This window comes from Vulpes lagopus, chromosome 1, assembly GCF_018345385.1.
Source record: "Vulpes lagopus strain Blue_001 chromosome 1, ASM1834538v1, whole genome shotgun sequence".
In the NCBI taxonomy this organism is placed as follows: domain Eukaryota; kingdom Metazoa; phylum Chordata; class Mammalia; order Carnivora; family Canidae; genus Vulpes; species Vulpes lagopus.
This window is the reverse complement of record NC_054824.1, coordinates 65,441,109-65,461,769: the sequence shown is the minus strand read 5'-3', so window position 1 is coordinate 65,461,769 and position 20,661 is coordinate 65,441,109. Positions and strand designations below refer to the sequence as shown.

General features: G+C 36.6%; 1 protein-coding gene across 1 annotated transcript in view; it reads left to right on the top strand.

Annotated features, from left to right (window-relative positions):
• Nucleotides 1-20,661, top strand: part of DNAH8 (dynein axonemal heavy chain 8) — a 340,697-nt gene that overhangs the window by 53,393 nt on the left and 266,643 nt on the right. Inside the window, exons 14-20 of the mRNA XM_041748133.1 lie at nt 521-708; nt 3,534-3,614; nt 4,035-4,151; nt 5,023-5,142; nt 13,552-13,687; nt 14,944-15,056; nt 20,372-20,478. Coding sequence (XP_041604067.1) covers nt 521-708; nt 3,534-3,614; nt 4,035-4,151; nt 5,023-5,142; nt 13,552-13,687; nt 14,944-15,056; nt 20,372-20,478 — 862 coding nt within the window. The remainder of the gene's footprint in view (nt 1-520; nt 709-3,533; nt 3,615-4,034; nt 4,152-5,022; nt 5,143-13,551; nt 13,688-14,943; nt 15,057-20,371; nt 20,479-20,661) is intronic.

The window sequence follows — 20,661 nt, the reverse complement described above, 5'->3', positions numbered from 1 at the left end:
GAAGCTCACAGTGCCATGGTGTTTAATAAATATTTCTTACTGATACTGAGCTTAGTTACCAGAAATTCAAATAGAGACTTAATTCTTTCTTTAAAGAAACAGTTTGGGGTTAGTTGTGGGAAAGGGTTTATCATATGAGGTATGTCATATTTTGTAGTTGTGCACACCTTCCAGTTCTCCCAGGGGTTAAATCACAATCCATTAAAAGAAACCACATTGTATTATAGTTCTATCACACCCACTCAGAAAAGTGTTGCAGTTCATAGCATGAAGGCTATCTCCTTTTCATTTATTTTTATCTCTCTGAATCTGATTTTATGGGTTTGCAGAGATTCTGCATTCATTTATTTAAGTTTTGAGCACTGACCACATGTCAGATGCTATGCCTCATCACCTGGGATATCCAACACTATTATTCTATAAAGAAGTCAGTACCCAGTAGGGAAGGCAAGCATGTAAACACAGCTGGAAGCAGAAAAGAAATCCAGAAAAACTAATGTCAATAATTGTTTATTTGTAGCTTTACAAGCCACGCTTTTTGTGCGACACCCAGAAACAGGGAAGTTGCTGGTTAATTTTGATCCCAAAATTCTGGAAATTGTTCGGGAAACTAAATGCATGATAAAAATGAAGCTGGATGTACCAGAACAGGCAAAGAAATTGCTAAAATTGGAAAGTAAATTGAAAGCAGACAAACTGTATTTGCAGGTAAGATAGATTATATATGTATATGTGTATGTGTATATATGTATATATGTATACATATATATATATTTAAAATTTTTATTTATTAGAGACAGAGTGCAAGCAGGGGAGGGGCAAAGGAAGAGGGACTCTGAAGCCAACTCCATGCAGAGCCTGACTTGGATCTTGATCCTTCGACTTTGACATCACGACCTGAGCCAACACCAAGAGTCTGATGCTTAACTGACTGAGCCACCCAGGCATCCCAAGATAGATTATATTTTAAATTATTAAATATTTTAAAATTATTTTTGAAGGAGTTTTTTTTTGTAAAGGAAAAATATATCACTGCAGTTGTGCTGATGTGGTATTGAGAGGGAATTTGTTACTATGTAGATTCTTTTCATTTTTCTTCAGTCTTATTGAGGTACAGTTGACAAAATTATAAGACACTTAAAGTGTACACCATGATGATTTGATATACATATACATTGTGAAAGGATGCCTCTTATCTAGTTCATTCATCACTATATATATGTGTGTATATTAAACCAAAAAGAAACAATGTATATTTGTTTATATATACACATATATGTTTGTTTCTTTTTGGTGAGAATGTTCTACTCTCTTAGCAAAATTCAATTATATGATGTAGTGTTATCAGTTACAGCCACTATGTTATTATACATTGGCTTTTCAGTCTTCAATCATCTTATAGCTGAAAGATTGTACCCTTTTACCAACCTCTTCCTATTTTTTCTCTTCCCACCTCTAGCCCCTGGTAAGTACTTTTCTTGTTTTTACAAGTTCAGCTTTTTTAGATTCCACATATAAGTGATAGGGTATTTATCTTTGTCTGCCTTATTTCACTTAGCATAAGGCCTCCAAGATCCATCCATGTTGTTGCAAATGGCAATGTCTTTTTTTGTCATGGCTGAATAATATTCCATTGCATACCTATACCATATTTTCTTTATCCATTCATTTATTGATGGATGTTTCCATATCTTGGCTATTGTAAATAATGCAGCAGTGAACATGGGAGTGCAGATAGCTCTTCAAGATCCTGACTTCATTTCCTATTGATCTACATCCAGAAGTGGGATTGCTCTGTCATATGGGTTTTTTTTTTTCATTTTTTGAGGAACCTCCATACTGTTTTCCACAGTAGCTACACAAATTTACATCCACGCCAATAGCGCACAAAGGTTCCCTTTTCTCCATATCTTGGCCAATACTTTTTATCTGTAATAACCATTCTAACAGAGTGAGGTACCATCTCATTGTGATTTTGATTTGCATTTTCCAGATGGTTAGTGATATTGATTACCGTTTTTCATATACCTATTGGCCTTTTGTATGACTTCTTTGGAAAAATGTCTATTCAGCTCCTTTACACACGTTTTAACTGGATTGCTAGGGTTTTTGCTATTGAGTTGTGTGAGCTCCTTACATATTTTGGATATTAACTCTTTATCAGATATATGATTTGTAATATTTTCTCCCATTCCATCGGCTACCTTTTAATTTTGTTGATAGTTTCCTTTGCTGTGCAGTAATTTTTAGTTTGACCGAGTCCACTTGTTTATTTTTTGCTTTTATTGTGTGTGCTTTTGGTGTTAAATCCAAAAATCACTGCCAAGACTGATGTCAAGGAGCTTACCCCCATGTTTTCTTTTTGAAGCTTTACAGTTTCAGGTCTTAAATTTAAGTCTTGGATCCATTTTGGGTTGATTAGTGTGTGTGTGTTATGACTTTCTAGTTATCTTTTCTTTTTTTTTCCAGTTTTCCTAACACTATTTATTAAAAAAACTGCCCTTGTACTTTTTATATTTTTATCTCCTTTGTATATTTTGCTTCTTTGTACATTAATTGACCATATACACATAGATTTATTTCTGGGCTTTCTATTCTGTTCCCTTGTTTATTCTTTATTTCATTTTAAATTCCAGTATAGTTAACATATAGTGTTATATTCCCTTGTTTCTTCTTCTTCTTTTTTTTAAAGATTTTATTTATTTATTCATGAGAGGCACACACACACACACACACACACAGAGGCAGAGACACAGGCAGAGGGAGAAGCAGGCTCCATGCAGGGAGCCTGAGGTGGGACTAGATCTTGGGTCTCCAGGATCATACCCTGGGCTGAAGGTGGCGTTAAACCGCTGAGCCACTGAGGCTGCCCCCTTTGTTTCTTCTTTATAGCATTAAAATTCTGATGTGCTAATAGAAGATTGGGAAGAGAAAAGGACTTAATAACTTTGAAACCACTAAGTAAACATTTAAACAGCTTAATATTATTTATTTGGGGAAGAATTAACTCGAAGCCACATTTCCCATCACACCATGCAATAAATCACGAAATAATAAAAAATTGATCATTATGTTCATCTCTAAAAAATATCTAAAAGAAAATAGATAAGCCTATTAACTCTGATTGTGCATACATTTATTTCGATTCAAGAAAAGAAATGTGGCATCAGTAACAAATATGCTTTCATATGTCAGAAGACAAGGAACAGAAAGGGGAAAAAGGTATAATGACAGATATCGTGAAAAGATAACTATCCAAGCTATTTAAAATGGCATAAATATAGAAAGATAATTAAATAATAAATATGGACAATGCAACTCTAGAAAGCTCCACTGACTTACTGTTTAAGGAGATGCTAAGATAATTTACAGGTGAAGAAAAACTATGATAAATTAATATAAATTTATGTAAGCAGCCTTAATCTTGGCAGAGGTATGAGGAAACAGGTATAATGAAACCTTCCTGGTATGAATAAAAATATGACTTCTTTAAAATAAATTAAAGTCACACATACCATTTTGACTTTCAACAGGGTCTTCTGCAGTATTATGATGACTTATGTCAGGAAGTGCCTTCGGTATTTGTCAATCTGATGACCCCTAAAATGAAAAAGGTTGGTAATGTAGAAGGTTTATATTGTTTAAAACTAGATTCCTGTTCTACAGATTATGGATTTGAGAACATCTATTCTTGCCTAGATCCTCTGTCTTTTCTAGTTCAGCATATAATAGCTTTATTTTTCCTATAGAATGATTTCTTGTCAACAAGTTTTGTTGCCTTTGAAAAACAACTAAATCTAAATAATGAGCACCATTCTAAGAATCCATGATTCTTCATGGACAGCCAAATATGATTAAAAAACAAAGTCACCAAAAAAAAAGTCACCTTTACCAGGTATAATGGAGTAAGTAAATATAAACTATAATATTTTCAGGTAATAAAAGAAAGCTTAAAAAAAATATATATATATATAAACGCAGATGTTCCTGTTAGTCATGGAAGCTGCTACTTTTTTTTCTTTTTCTTTTTCTAGGTGGAATCTGTATTGAGACAAGGGCTCACAATATTAACATGGTCATCTTTAACCCTGGAAAGCTTCTTTCAAGAAGTTGACTCAGTTTTGGATATGTTCAATCAACTTCTAAAGAAGGTGTGGTAGATATATATTTTTTAAACCTACAGACACTAATACTCAGGCTGTAAGTAATACTTTGCTTATCTATGCAAGCTATTTATTTATTTATTTATTTTTTATGCAAGCTATTTAAAGGGAGTGACTTTAACTAAAAGGACTTTATTAAGTTAAAAAAGTCATGCTTTATGTTTCTCTGGCTGCTTTGGGACCTTTTCATTTAGCGTTGCCTTGTTTTTTGTCTCTGAATTACTTGCGTTCAATATGTAAAAATGGTAGTTGAACTCCCCCCTCTGCAGCTTAGAAACCATTGGGATATTGGTAGACCGTGGAAGATGGCTGAATGAGGTGCCTCAATATTAATATGAATACATCTAATATTAGTTAGATGAGACATTCATCTAATTGAAGACTGTCTTTTGATTTCTGACATCTTTGCTACACAGAACATGCATGCCTTTTTAGATGTGCCAGGCTGTGATGGCAGCATGGTACAACAGACAAAACTTGAAGGTGTGGGAGTCAGATAGACCTAGCTACAATGATCTGTCTTTTGCTAACCATATGTTCCTTCCTTCCTAGGTTACTTTACTCATCTGAGCCTTTGTTTCTTTCACTGTATAACTTGGATAGCAATGAGTCATAGTCTAGAGTAAGGATTGCCACAGATAACATACAGGAAATTATGGCACATGTTGCCGCTCTATAGAAATTTAGTTCCACATCAAGGTTTCTTTGTTGATGTACTCCTAAAATCTCCACTAAATTGTGCTAGGCTCAGGAGCCAAGTTTCTAGATACAGCCCTCTAAATTATTTTAGGATTCAAGTACATTTGGATGAAAGATGAGTTTTCCTCTACACTTTACACTTTTTTTTTCTTGTTGGTAGATCAATGACTTGTGTGAAATGCATATTGATACAGTTCTAAAGGAGATAACCAAAACTGTGTTAATTTCCCTGCCTGAAGGTGGTGCTACCAAAGTAGAAGATATGTTAGCGCTCAATGAGGTATGCATTTTTGTATTATGTCTGAATCATAGAAATCCTTGCTCATAAACCTAAGATGTGAATTCATAATCTAACAATGGAAATCTCTGTCAGTAGCATATACACATCTTGTCTTTTTTGGAGAGCTTCAGATCCAAAGACTTACAAGGCTTTAACAGCTCAAGCCCATGGCTACACCCTAGATGTGGTCCTACTAATACCCCCAACTTCAGGCTGGAATTTCCTGGGCTTCCGGCAGTGGCTCACTGCTCTTGCTTCTCTGTGTTTGTTCCAGGGTGATATCGACTGACTGCCTCTTGGTTTTATCCACCACATACCTTCCCTTAAGGCTATCCCAGAAATCGGAGAGTCTCTGGAATCCTTTCCTCATTCCCATTTCCTAAATACAATCAGGCTTAAGGCTGAGCAAATTTTTGCCTTTTATTCAAAGGTTGCTTGAATTGCCTCTTCTTTTTGGTATTTCCTACCCCCCTTCCCTATGTCAGGCCTTTAAGGCTCATTTGGAGTTTAGCAACTGACGTTCTGATCTAACTTGACTGCCTCCATGTTTGGCCTAATCATATCCATTTTTCACATTGCCACTCATGATCTTAAATCCTTTCAGCAGCAGAGGTGAATAGTTTCTACAGGACAAAACCTACCTAACCTCCTTAGCATCAGTATACTGAAATTCTTTGAGTACCTATTTGTCTTCCATTGGCTCAAAATCACAAGGATAGGAACCCTGTCTAATCATTTTTTGAGGCCTGGCACATAGCAGTCTCTCTCAGAAGCATTCACTTTATGTCTTGAATTAGATTTTTTCTTTCTTGCCGACCATGTGCTTCAACTGCACTCACCCTGCTGGTTAGGGTCACCTTGCTTGTGTCCTATTCAAGACAATCAAGGGTGGTTCTATCTCAAGGGGTCCAATCCAGCCAATGGGATACAGGTGACTTTGCTCATCTTTTTATGCAAATGCAGCCTCTTCGTGTTTTTAGGGGTTTGGGAAACCAGCCAGCCTCTTGCCTCAGGACAATTTAGGCATGGGTCAACCCTTCCATCCCTAAATTCTAGAAGACATGGGACAAGGTCTTTGAATTGTTCTTTTGAAGTACCCTACACTTATTTCTACTTGATCTCTACCAACGATCAATCTTCCTTTCTATAATCTCAAGATCGGCACCATTTAAGAACTGCCTTCTTCATAATGTATAGGATCTTAAAGTCATTTGTTCTCAGCAATGGGGCCTTGGCTATAACAGAGACAACACAAAATGACCCATGTTTTACATCTCCATTTTACAGCTACATGTTCTCGGAGCATGCAAGTTGAAAATAATTGTGTCTTCCTAGCCATTTGTTCCTTCTGTCATTGTTAAGCTTTTAATCTTTGAAGTCTATTTTGTTTGACATTAATATGGCTACACTAGACTTTCTTGGTTATTATGTTCCAGATATATCTTTTTCTGTTCTGTTTTTTTCAACCTTTCTGGATTCTATTTTAGGTTTTCTCTTCTAAAGAACACTTAGCTGGATTTTGTTTTAACCCACTGTGAAAAACCTATCATTTTTGCAAACCGCCTTATAAATTTAATGCACTCCCAATTAAAATGCCTATACATTTCTTTTCATAAATTGGATCAAAGTATATTATTTTAAAATGATGAATAATAAGAATAGGTAATAACAAATGGAAATACTTAAAGCCATTGTAACAAAATCAATAGGAAATTAACAGAAAAAAAACGTAATTGAGAGGAACTAAATAATGAATCTAGGAGAAAAAGATCACAGTAAAGAAACTGATACATGTCAAAGGTGTTATTTTAGTTCAGTGGGGAAATGATGGGTTATTTAAGTGGTGCTGGCACAACACACTGTTTCTCAAGAAGAAAATATGATTAGGTGCCTATCTCTTTTAATTATTGAGGTATACTTGACATACAATGTTAAATTAGTTTCAGGTGTATAACACAGTGATCTGACAATTCTATACATTACTCAGTGCAATACACAATAAGCATAGTCACCACCTGTCACCATACATTATTATAATATTATTGACTAGATTCCCTATGCTGTACTTTACATCTGTGTGACAGATTATAACTAGAAGTTTGTACTCCATTTGTGCTCTTAATTCTCATCGCCTATTCTGTCCATCTCTCCACCCCCCATCCCCTCTGACAACCACCAATTTTTTTTTCTGAACTTATCAGGCTTTTTCTATTTTTTTGTTTTGTTTTGCTTGTTCATTTGTTTCTATCCATGTTGTTGTAAATGACAAGATCTCATCCATCTTTAAGGTGGGGTAATATTCTATTGTTTATATATATCACATCTTTTTTTATCCATTCATCTATTGATGGACACTTGGTCTACTTCCATAATTTGGCTATTATAAATAATGCTGCAATAAACATGGGGGTGGATGTATCCCTTTGCATTAGTGGTTTTTAATTTATTTTTTTGTTTAAATACCTAGAAGAGTGATTACTGGATCATAGAGTAGTTCTGTTTTTAACTTTTTGAGGAAACTCCATACTGTTTTCCACAGTGGCCATGCCAGTTTGCATTCCCACCCAGAGTACAAAAGGATTTCTTTTTCTCCATATCCTTGCCAACACTTGTTTCCTGTGTTTTATATTTTAGCCATTCTGACAGGTGTGAGGTGATAACCTTGTTTTGATTTGTACATTCCTGATGATCATTGATGTTGAACATTTTTCCATGTGTCTTATGGCCATTTGTATATCTTTTTGGGAAACATCTTGGTGTTAAATTTTTTCCATCTTGGGACACCTGGGTTGCTCAGTGGTTGAGCATCTGCCTTTGGCTCAGGTCATGATCCCAGGGTCCTAGGATTGAGTCCCACATCAGGCCCCCATGGGGAGGCAGCTTCTCTCTCTGCCTATGTCTCTGCCTCTTTCTGTGTGTCTTTCATGAATACATAAATAAACTTTTAAAAAATAAAATAATTTTTTTTCTGTCTTTGGTGGAATCCTTCAGACTGGCTTCTATATTTTTTATATGACTCCAGTAATCTTTCAAAGTTTTCTTGCTTTCTGGAACTATAGTGTATCATAGCTCATCTTGTACATTTCCTGTTCCAGATCTTGGATCACCCATTTCTCATTCCTTGTTCCTTTCCATGTTACTAGTGAAAAATGTTACATGGAGATCACAATGTGTGTCCTAGGAAAGGTGCTCATTTTAAACTTTTATCTATTCCTTATAGTATTATTTCTGCATCTCTAAGTAATATACTTGGTGTATTATTTCTTGAATTGGAAAAATTGAACATTATTTTCTTCCTGCTTTAATAAGTGAGTATTTAGCTCTTTGACCCTATCCTATATTGCTCCTCCATTGTCTTCTCAATATAGTTATAAGATTATTTTTAGTTAAATAGTAATGGTAAATAGTAACACTTAATTATGCCTATATGAATATTAGCCAATGCAGAACTATGTATTGTACATTTAATATATTTTTTCTTGTACATTTTTTTGTCTTTCCTGGAGTTTCTAATTGCCTTTCTTTTCATATGTTCTTTCGAATACGTTATTATATCAGAGTTCCATTTTCCTCCAAGAGACTTCCTTTCAGAGCCCCCCTGAACATCTGTTTTTAACTTGGATTGATTAGTCTCTAGGTCAGCTGCAAAATTATTAATCTGGGACTCTTCCTGTCTGCTTTATTTCCTGGATTCCATATTATTCTTAGAAGAGAGAGCCCTTCAGATACTAAAATGGTCTTTTCTGAGCAACTGAAATTTTCCAGAGAAGTCTCCTGTTTTCTGCCCTGGGGGTTAGGAGTAATTTCCTGCTTGTCATTTTCTTCTCACTCATCCTAGAATCTGACTATAGGTACTTTATACCAGGACTTAACTTATAAACAAACAGACTACAAAGGAGCACGGAATACCTATATTAGTGTCTTTCTTTTTGTCCCATTTACAATAATAATAATTTTATGTTGGTTTGTGCCTGTAACTATTGCGGCACTCTCAACTGCTCAGTGGGGAAAAATTCACACTACCAGAAAGAATTTACTTTGAATATACTAACAAAGAAATTTTACATGCATGGAAAGAGAAAAAGATCACACAAATCGGGGAAACTGGAGTAGATTAAGTGTGACCCAGTTTGAATGTGGCAATTTGTGTTGATATCACAACAGAAGAAGCTATTACCATTAGATAAGTGATAAGTCTCCAGACTGTAAGTCAAGATACAAGAGGTGGAATTTTTATGTCTGCTTTGCCATCAATATGCCCCAGTCACTTGCATTAGAGGGATCTAGGATCTGGTAATAAGTGGGCTGCTTTTCCACAAACCTATCATCAGATGGGCCATTATAATGAAGGCAAAGTAAGATTTATAATGACAGGGCAAGTCTGGTAATACTTTAGACAGAAATAAGTTTTGGAAACACACCATACATAATGCTAATTCTGGAGGGAGGTTAGTTTGGGCCAACCAGTGGTTTCCAACTGTATTTGGGAAAGAAGGATATTTGCAGTCTGGAAAGTGGTCTTTGACTTGGAGCATCTAACTTTGATTTTAGGAGAGATTATGTGCATTATTGAAAAGCTATCATCCACTGATCCAATTTCAAATTGGATCTTTTGTTCTATGATGCTGAGGCTGGGACTCTGCAAACTACATTTATCTTTGGCCAGCTGGCTCCCTTTTAGGCTTTGCTAAGAGTGGTGCTAGAAGGAGGGTAGAGGGAAGAGAAGGGACTTACTCTTTCCTGTTTTTCTTCCTGTTCCAATAAAATCAGATGACCTCTCTTGATTGGCAGTGGCAGTTAATTCTAGGTCCTAGCTTTTTCCCTACCCTTCCAAAACCAGCTTCTTGTGCTTCTCAAATATCCCAATACCACAAGGTCCCTCCCTGAGAGAGTAGCACCAGCTGGGTGGCTCCCTCACTTCCCAGTGCCAGGTTCTAAAAACTCCAGCCTCTTGCCTTTGCTCTCACGAAGGTTCGGGAGCTGTTTCTTGCAGTAACTCTCCATGTGACTTTTGTGTCCTCTTTTGCCTTTCTTGGTCCTTTAACAGTTGTTTAATCACTTCTCTATATTACATTCTCTCATTCTGTCAGTTAAAATAGCTGGTGTGGCACCTGTTTTCCTGACTGAACCCTGACTGACGTATCTGTATCTCGATAGGTATGCAAATGGAATAGAAAATCAGGGATAAGATGATCGAGTTATGATAGGAAAACTGGTAAATACATTAAAGGGTATTAAAAGTTATTTCAACAAAATCAAACTTGACTCTGTAGAGACAGAAAGGAGATTCATGGCTGCTGCCAGGTCTGTGAAGATGGGTGAATGAAGAGGGACTGCTAATGAGTGTGGGGATTCTTTTGGGGGGAGATGAAAATGTTCTGGAAATAGGTAGCAGTGATGGTTGCACAACTCTGCAAATATACTAAAAATTGATTAATTGTACACTCTACAAGCATGGGTTTTGTGATATTATGTTGTGAATTTTCTCTCTCTCTCTCTTTATCTCTCTCTTTTATTTTTTATTTATTATTATTATTATTATTATTATTATTATTATTATTATTTTATCTCTGTCTTTTAAAGAGGTCACCTGAACAGCTCAGTCAGAGAAGTGTCTGCCTTCGGCTCAGATCATGATCCTAGTGTCTGGGGATCGAGCCCTCCATGGGGCTTCCTGCTCAGTGGAGAGTCTGCTTCTCCTTCTCCCTCTGCCCTTTCCCCCTGCTTATGCATGTGCTCTCTCTCTCTCAAACAAATAAATAAAATCTTAAAAAAAAAAAAAAAAAGGAAGGAAGGAAAAAAAAATCAATTTGTTTGCCAGGCTGTCCCTGGACTGCTCTTCAGTACAGTCTGTTCTTCACTGAGTTCTAAGAATGGTCCATGGAGAAAGTTCTGACCTCTTTTCAAAATCTAGGTCCTCCAAATGGGCCCAAAATCCCGCGCCTTCTTGCTTTCTTGGCAGCCTTCCTCCCCCAGTCTTCTTCCCTCTTTTCTCAATCTTCATTTTTCCTTTCCACCAGACCTCTCCTACTAGCAGTCTAATATGTTCCATTGTTTTTTCCTTGCTAACAAACAAAAACCTTCCCACACCACCCTTCATTTTTTTTTGAAAGATTTTATTTATTTATTTGAGAGAATGAGAGAGAGAACAAGGAGAGGGAGCAGGAGAGGGAGAAGCAGGCTCCCTGCTAAGCAGAGAACCTGATGTGGGGCTCAATCCCAGGGCCCTGAGATCATGACCTGAGCTGAAGGCAGATGCTTAACCATCTGAGCTCCCCAGGAACCCCTCCCTTCACTTCTCATTCACAACCAAACTTCCCATGCCTGCTGTCTTCCTTTATCATCTTTAATTTCCCATCTCCATTAATTTTCCCCAATTCCTGGCTCAAATTATCTCTGAAACAAATTATTATTTTTAATAACTTTGTGGATATATAATTCACACAATGTACAATTTACCCATTAAAAGCATACAATTCAGTGGTTTTAGTTTATTTATGGAGCTGTGCAACCATCATCACAATTTTAGAACATTTCATCTCGGGCAGCCCAGGTGGCTCAGCGGTTTAGCGCCGCCTTCAGCCCAGGGCATGATCCTGGAGTCCCGGAATCAAGTCCCACATCAGGCTCCTTGCATGGAGCCTGCTTCTCCTTCTGCCTGTGTCTCTGCCTCTCTCTCTCTTCTCTGTGTATGCTCATGAATAAATAAATAAAATCTTAAAAAAAAAGAACATTTCTTCTCAATCCTCAGCCCTAGGCAGCCACGAATCTGTGTTCTGCCTCTTTAGAGTTGCTTTTCCCCCCTGCTAATCTGAAGTGGCTCTCACCACTGTCATTCCAGTGTTTACCACTCTGTTGGATAAATCAAAAAGGATGGAATAAAAGAGTGATGGAACCAGATGGAAAGAGTTGGTGGGGTATGGAGGGGATCAGAGAATATCTTCAGGTAGGGGAAGGAACATCATTTCTTCTGAGACTGAGAATAGGTGAGAATGGGTTCAGATAAACATGAAGTTGTATAAATGAGAGCGAGAATCTTAGAAGTAGTTCTCTCAATCCAGTAGCCAAATAAGGAACACACAAGGGCAGTACATGAGAATTATGGGACTTTCTGAGGCTTGTCTGGACAGAAGTTTGCATAGACAGGCTCAGGTCCCTTTGCAGAAGTGGGTTTGAAGGCCTACATTGGCTGCTCCCATTTATTTTTCTCTTTCCTAAAATGTATGGACATGGTAGACATGTCAAAAGATCTAGTCAATTTTATAGGCCAGTTTTCTTTTCTGAAAAAAATTTTAAATATTTTATTTATTTATTCAGGAGAGACACACAGAGAGAGGCAGAGACATAGGCAGAGGGAGAAGCAGGCTCCCTGTGGGGAGCCCAATGTGGAACTCAATCCTAGGACTCTGGGCATGACCTGAGCCAAAGGCAGACACTCAACCACTGAGCCACCCAGGTGCCCCTTCTTTTCTGAATCTAATTTGTTCTTAATTTTTTCCCAAAGCCTATCAGAAAAGTTCAGAAAGGCAGAGCACAGGTTTTAAAATCAGATAGCACTGGTTTCAAACTCCTATGTTCCCCGGCTGCTATATAACCTTGGACAAGTTTCTGATTCTTTCTGAGCCTGTTTTCTCCTTTGTGAAAGTGGTTGTCATTTAATTAAATGAATTATTACACATGAAACTCTCTTTTTTAAAAAAAGATTTTATTTATTTATTCATGAAAGAGAGAGAGAGAGAGAGAGGCAGAGACACAGGCAGAGGGAGAAGCAGGCTCCACGCAGGGAGCCTGATGTGGGACTCGATCCTGGAGTCCCAGGATTGCTTCCCGGGCTGAAGGCAGATGCTAAACTGCTGAGCCACCCAGGGATCCCCACATGAAGCTCTTAAGTTGATGCCTGGCATAAGTGAGCACCAGGCTCACTTTAAAACCTTATTCTGTTTGAATCTCAAACCAACTCTTTGAATTGTCCTTTTTTTGAAGCTACTTCTCATTTTCAACTTTTGACATCCTCTTCTCTCTTGTTCTTCAGCCTTCTTTTTTTACAAAAAAAAAATTATTAAGTAAACACTATACCCAACATGAAACTTGAACTCATGATCCTAAGGTTAAGAGTCATATGCTCTACTGACTGAGCCAGCCAGGTGCCATTCACCATATAAATGTGAATGTAGATGTCTGTGGGTGACTGAGTCAGATAAAAGTCAAAGACTTTGAGATTCTTTTTCTCCTCCTTTTCTTTGCTTGGGCCTTAGCAGCTATGCCTTTAGCCATTGACAATTTTGGATCTAAAATATTATGTTATTGGAAACTATCTCTAGTCATTTTCAAGTGGTGTTAATTATACTTTTATAAATTATATTAATTTTTATGCATCTGTAAATTAATAGTCATTGCCTTATTTAATAGACATACACAAAAGAATGGGCTGATGTTCTAAATCACAAAAGTAAGCATGTAGAAGAAGCTGTCAAAGAACTTATATCAATATTTGAAAATATTTATGAAGTTAAGTACAGTGGGAAAACAGCAAAACCGTCACCAGGTAACTTTGCTAGTTATATTTGAGTTATAATATTATAATCATAAGAGCTATAGATATGTTCTCAAGTAAGTGCTTTCTGCTTAGCAATTACTAAAATTCCAGACTCCCTAAAGGAAAGCATGTGTTCAGCATAACCCACATCATTTGCACAAACTACTTAGGCATAGGAAGCCCTTTTTGTCAGCTAGAGAATGGTGGGAATCAGATGCCAACCAAGGGCCAATGTTGCAAGTAGTCTCAGTACTGTTATGCTCATCTCTCTGTCTCTGTCTCTCTCTCTTTTTTCTTTTCTTTTTTCTCTCTTTTTTCTTTTAGCACAGCATTCTAAAATGTCTGGAGACATTTTTGGTCATCACACAACATGAGGGATGCTACTGGCATCTAGTGGGTAGAGCTCAGGGATGCTGCTGAACATTCTACAGTGCACAGGATAGCCTTCAATAACCAAGATTATCAGTAGTGCTGAGACTAAGAAACTATGAACTTAAATAAGTATCCATAGCCTTGGAACTGGAGGGTATTATGCTAAGCAAAATAAGCCAATCAGAGAAAAACAATTACCATATGATCTCATTCATATATAGAATTTAAGAAACAAAATAGAGGATCATAGGAGAAGGGAGGGAAAAAGAAAACCAGATGAAATCAGAGAGACAAACCATAAGAGATTCTTAATCATAGGATACAAACTGAGGCTTGTTGGAGGGGAAGGGGGTGGGGGGAGGGGGTAACTGGGTGATGGACATTAAAGAGGGTACGTGATGTGCAATGAGCACTGGGTATTATATGAGACTGATGAATCACTGAATTCTGCCTCTGAAACTAATCATACACTCTGTGTTAATTAGTTGAATTTAAATTAACAAAAATAAATATCCACAATGAATCTTCTTTCTCTTAGAGTTTTTCTACCTAATTAGCTTTCTTCAGAAATGTCAAGAACCCCCAAATATCAGCTCATTAAGTTAGAATACTCAAAAGGTAAACACAGATTTTAGAAATATAATATGTAAAGCCCTCTTAAAATGTTTAATTCTATATACTAAGAAGGAGTATATTTATTTCTTTGTAGAATTATGATTCTTTTGGGTGAGTGGTTTAAACTGAATTCAAAGGTGATTCCTACTGAAACAAGTCTTACATTTTTAGATTAAGAACTTTTCAAGAAGGGGTTTCCTAAGAAGGTCTGGTCACATGATGTAAAACCAAATGCTCAACATTAAATGTTATATTTTTGTTTTCTCTTTTATCCATAGAACAGAGGAAACATGTTGCTTTTGGAAGTGAAACAGAAGAGGGTGAGAGCACTGATTATGAGGCTAACATTCCTGAGGTTCATGTTAATGATAAAGAAGATGAATTTAAGAAGGTATTTATTATGAGAATACCTCATTCAATTTAGCAGAATTACGACTCCTTGGATCATAGATGACCCCAAATGGTGCTTTTTCAGTTCTGCAGTTCTACAGCCAACCTGTATGGACTTACAACCAACCTGTATTTATAACAAAATCTAGAAAGTATAATTTTCAATTCTACACTATAGGATCTGGCAAGATATAGCAATCCTTCTAGTTTTCCCCAGCACCATCAATTTTTAATGTGATTTTGTCAATACAGTTTATATAATTATCTCCCTCTATTGTGATTGACCATGTTTTCTTATACAGTAAGTGTCATGGGATTGTAGTGCCAATCCATTTGACTCAAGAGTGAAGAACTTTGTTTTCAGTTACCGTGTTTAATGAAATTAACTATATTGCAAGGCCAGATTTTGATTCACTTGGGCCCAAGGATTGCATTTTTTACTAGCACCACAGGGATGACCTGTGGACTCCCCTCCAGGGGAAAGCCTGTGTGGGCAGGTTGTCACATTTTGTTGAGATGTGTCGAGAATGGATTTTGAGAAGGACTCATGGGGTTTCTTGTTCCTTTTTAGGCCTCCCTCTTTTGGTCATGTATCAGTTCTGAATGCCACTCCACATTTGTGCTAACACCTGCTTTCTCCTCCTTCAGCCAGTTTTTTTTTTAATCCTTCATACTTATCTTCTTTTCCTTCTTCCTATATTTTACACACTTTTATACCTCTATACCTTCTATATACACACTGGAAAACAATTTTGGAAATAAGCAGCATACATTTGATCTACTTTCAATTTCTTGCTCAAGGAGGACATCACCAATGGGTAAGGAAGTACTTCCCCACTGAAACTAGATTTTAGCTATAGATTTCCTCTCAGTACCATGCTCCAAGCTGCCATTATCAATTGGTAGGAATCAGCTGGAGAGAGGGAGTGTATGCCCACGCCAGTGGCTCTTCTCTTCCAATTGCATTCCCTTTGACACTGGCAGGGGTCCTTAGAGCAAGTCTGGTTATCATCAGAGTCTCTTGAATTGGGGGATTACTGGGAGCTGCATTAGTGCAGTCACCTCCTAAAGAGCCTCTGCCTCTCAAATCCATCATCCTCCACATTAGCCTGGTGATTCACCAACCCCGATCATATTCCTCTTTGCTCATGCTGATAACCCTGCTTTCTGACCCAACTCAAACTGACTGGTCTACCCTGTCTCAGAGGAGCAGGGCGTAGAGTAGAGAGAAACGGTATGGCCAGAGCTTGGTCCTGGTTGTGTGACTCACTGCAAGCAAGATATGATGCCCAGATCCCTGGTGCTCAGTATCTGTCCTGTGCTCTGACCAATAAACCTGGCAACTCCTCTGGAGGGAAAGAACCACTTAGAGAGAGAGGCCCACCATGGTCCTAGGATGATGGAAGCTTCATTCCATATATTTTGGAGTACATTTATCCTCCAAACTGAGCTTTCTGTAAGATAAAGACTAAATATCCTCTTGTGTCCATACCCTTTAAGTGTTAAGAAATGTACCTCACTTAATAAGTGCTCCAGTTTTGTTGAGTGAATTATTGAGGCCTGAGCAAACTAGGAATATTTTGAGCAAACTGAGCAGAGGGAGAGAGAGAATCTTAAGCAGACTAATGCCCAACACAGAGGCTGATGCAGAGCTTGAACACCTGACCCTGAGATCAGATCTGAGCCAAAATCAAGAGTCAGATGCTCAACTGACTAAGCCTCCTAGGTGCCCCTGGTGGCTATATTCTTAATTTTTCCAAAGAGGCTGCATCAATTTACCATCCTACCAATAGTATATGAACGTTCTCTTTTCTCTACATTTTCTCCAACACTTGTTATTTTTTATATTTTTGATAACAGCCATTCTAACATGTTAGGTGTTAGGTGGATACCTCATGGTTTTGATGTGCATTTCCCTAATAATTAGCGAATTTGAGCATCTTTTCATGGGCCTGTTTTCTTTGGAGAAATGTCTATTCAGATACTCTGCCCATTTTAAAATTGAGGTGTCTAGTTGTTATTGAGTTGTATGAGTTCTTTACATATTTTGGATACTAAATATCCAAATTATTGGATGTATGGCTTGCAAATATGTTTTACCATTTAGTAGGTTACCTTTTCATTTTAATGATGGTTTCCTTTGATGTGTAGAAGCTTCAATTTTATATTGTCCCATTTGTTCATTTTTGTTTTTATTTTGCTTCCCTTTGGAATCAGACCCACAAAGCCTTCACCAAGACTGATGTCAAGGAGCTTACCATCTATATTTTCTTTTAGGAATCTTATGCTTTCTGGCCTTATATTCAAGTATTTAATCCATTTTGAGTTAATTTTTGTGCCTGGTATAAGGTCGTGGTCTGAATTCATTTGTTTGCACATGGATGTCCAGTTTCCCCAGTACCGTTTGTTGAAGAGATTTTCTTTTTTCCACTGTGTATCCTTGGATCCTTTGTCGCAGGTTAATTGTTCTTATACAAGTGGGCTTATTTCTGGGTAGTCAGTTTTGTTCCATTGACCTGTGTGTCTGTTTTTGAATCAATACCATATTATTTTAATTACTGTAGCTTTTTAGTTCAGTTTGAAATCAGGGAGCATGATATCTTTGTTCTTTCTTAAGATTGCTTTGGCTATTGGGGATCTTTTGTGGTTCCATACAAATTTTAGAATTATTTGGTCTGTTTCTTTGAAGTATGCTATTGGGATTTTGGTAGGGATTACATTTAATCTGTAGTTGGCATTTGGGTATGTACATTTTAATAATAATAATTCTTCCATGACATGAGCACGGACTGTATTCCTGTTTATTTGTGATTTCTTCATTTCTTTCATCAGTGTCTTACAGTTTTCAGTGCATAGATCTTTCACTTCTTTGCTTATATTTATTACCTAGGTGCTTTATTCTTTTTGATGCAATTGTAAATGGAGTTATTTTCTTAATTTCTTTTTCTGATAGCTTGTTATTAGTATATAGAAATGAAATAAACTCTTTGTGTATTTATTTTGCATCCTGCAACTTCATTGAATTCATTTATTAGTACTAACAGTTTTTTGGTGGGCATCTTTAGGGTTTTCTATATATAGCGGCATGTCATCTGCAAATACTGAGTGTTTTACTTCCTGTTTCTTGCCTACATACTATGACTATGTCCTCCAATATTATCTTGAATAAAAGTGGGGACAGTGAGCATCATTGCTTTGTTCTTGTTCTTAAAGGAGAAGCTTTCAGTTTTTCACTATTGAGTATGATGTTAGCTATCGGACTGCCATATATGGGCTTTATTATGTTCTATACCTGTTTGTTGAGAATTTTTATCATAAATGATGATAAATTTTGTCAAATGCTTTTTCTGTATCTATTTAGATTAACATATGATTTTAATCTTTCATCTTGTTAATGTGTTATATGATATTTAACCATCTTTGCATCCCTGGAACTAAATCCCATTCAATCATGGTGTATGATCCTTTTAATGTATTGTTGAATTTGGTTTCCTAATAGTTTGTTGAGGATTTTTGCATCTATGTTCATTAAAGATATTGAGGTATACTTTTCTTTTTGTGTGGTGTTCTTTCTGGTTTTGGTATAAGGTAAGACTGGCCTTGTAAAATCTGTTTGGAAGACTTCCTTCCTTTTCAATGTTTTGGAAGTTTTGAGGAGGATAGTTATTAAATCTTCATTTCAGTGTTTGGTTAGATTTGTTGGTGAAGTCATCTGGTCCTGGAATTATTTTGAGAGTGTTTTTTTTAAAAAGATTTTACTTATTCATGAGTGATACAGAGAGAGACAGAGAGAAGCAGAGACACAGGCAGAGGAAGAAGCAGGCTCCACGTAGGAAGCCCGACATGGGACTTGATCCCAAGTCTTCAGGATCATGCCTTGGGCTGAAGGCGGTGCTAAACCGCTGAGCCACCCAGGCTACCCTGAGAGGTATTTTATTACTGTTTCAATCTCCTGAATAGTATTGGCCTATTAATATTTTCTATTTCTTCAAGATTCAGTCTTGGAAGATTGTGTGTTTCTAGGAATTTATTCACTTCTTCTAATATGACCACTTTGTTGGCATATAATTGTTTGTAGTAGTTTCTTATGATCTTTTGTATTTCTAGTTGTAACTTCTCTTTTATTTCTGGTTTTATTTCTTTAGGTCTGGCTAAAGGTTTGTCGATTGTGTTTATCTTTTTAAAGCAACAGCTTTTAGTGTCTTTGACCTTTTCTAAATTGCTTTCCTTTAATCTCTATTTCATTTAGTTTAACTCATATATATTATTTCCCTTCTACCAATTTTGGGATTTTTTTGTCCTTCTTTTCCTAGTGTCTTTATTTTATTTTTTAAAAGATTTTTATTTGTATGTAACAAATTGTTTTTCTTTTCCTGCTTTTAGGATTATCTCCTTTATCCTTAACTTTTACCATTTTAATTACAGTGTGTCTTGGTGTGTATCTCTTTGAGTTCATCTTATTTGGAACTCTGTGCTTTATGCACATGGATATCTAATTCCTTCTTCAGACTAGGGAAATTTTTAGCCTTAACTTCTTTAAATAATTTTTCTGGCTCTTTTTGTCTCTCTCTCTCTCTCTCTCTTCTCCTTCTGGGTTCCCTATAAGCACTTTTACCACTTGATGTTGTTCCAAAGGTTCCTTAAGATAATTTCACTTTTCTTAATTCTGTTTTTATTTTGCTGCTTTGGGTGAATTCCACTGCTTTGTCTTCTAGCTCACTGATCTGTTCTCTGCTTCATCCAGTCTGCTGTTGAACCCCTCTAGTGTATTTTTCAGTTCAGTTATAACTTCTCTTAGAAGTTTGTATTTTCTTGTATTTTCTCTCTCTTTGTTGAAGTTCTCACTATGTTCATCCATTCTTCTCCCAAGTTTGGTGAGCCTCTTTATGTCTATTTGTACTCTTTATCAGGTAGATTGCTTATCTCTGTTACATCTAGTTCTTTTCCTGAGTTTTTTCCCCCCTTGTTCTTTTGTTTGGAACATATTTCTCTGTCTCCTAATTTTGCCTAATTCTCATGTGTTTGTTTCTATGTATTAGGTACGTCTGCTACGTCTCATAGACTTAAAGGAATGGCCTTATGCCCAGAAGTTCAGTCTTCCCTCATCATCAGAACTAGGCACTCAAGGGTATCCCTTATGTGGGCTTTGTGTGCCCTTCAATTGTGGCAGAACTGTGGCTGTAGCACAGCAATGAGTGGGCCTGACACTAAGTCTGGTGTAGAACATGACTGTGACTGCTGTGGTACATTGGTGCGTGGGTGATCTTGCTATAACACCATATTGAACCCAACTATCAATATTATTTCTTGTTACAGGAATGTAAAGAAATCTATGCTTTTTTCTCTCATCAATTACTAGACAGTCTTCAAAAAGCTACACGGTTATCTTTGGACACGATGAAAAAAAGAATATTTGTTTTAAGGCAAGTTGATGATATGCTAAATAAGCCTGGTAATACTGTCATAACATAATGCTAATAGTATCTCTTATTTTTATTATTTTAAAAATTATAAAATTCAAATAGCATTTATGATAAAACTGTATGAAAATATATGTGTATAATGCTAATAGTATCTCTTATTTTTATTATTTTAAAAATTATAAA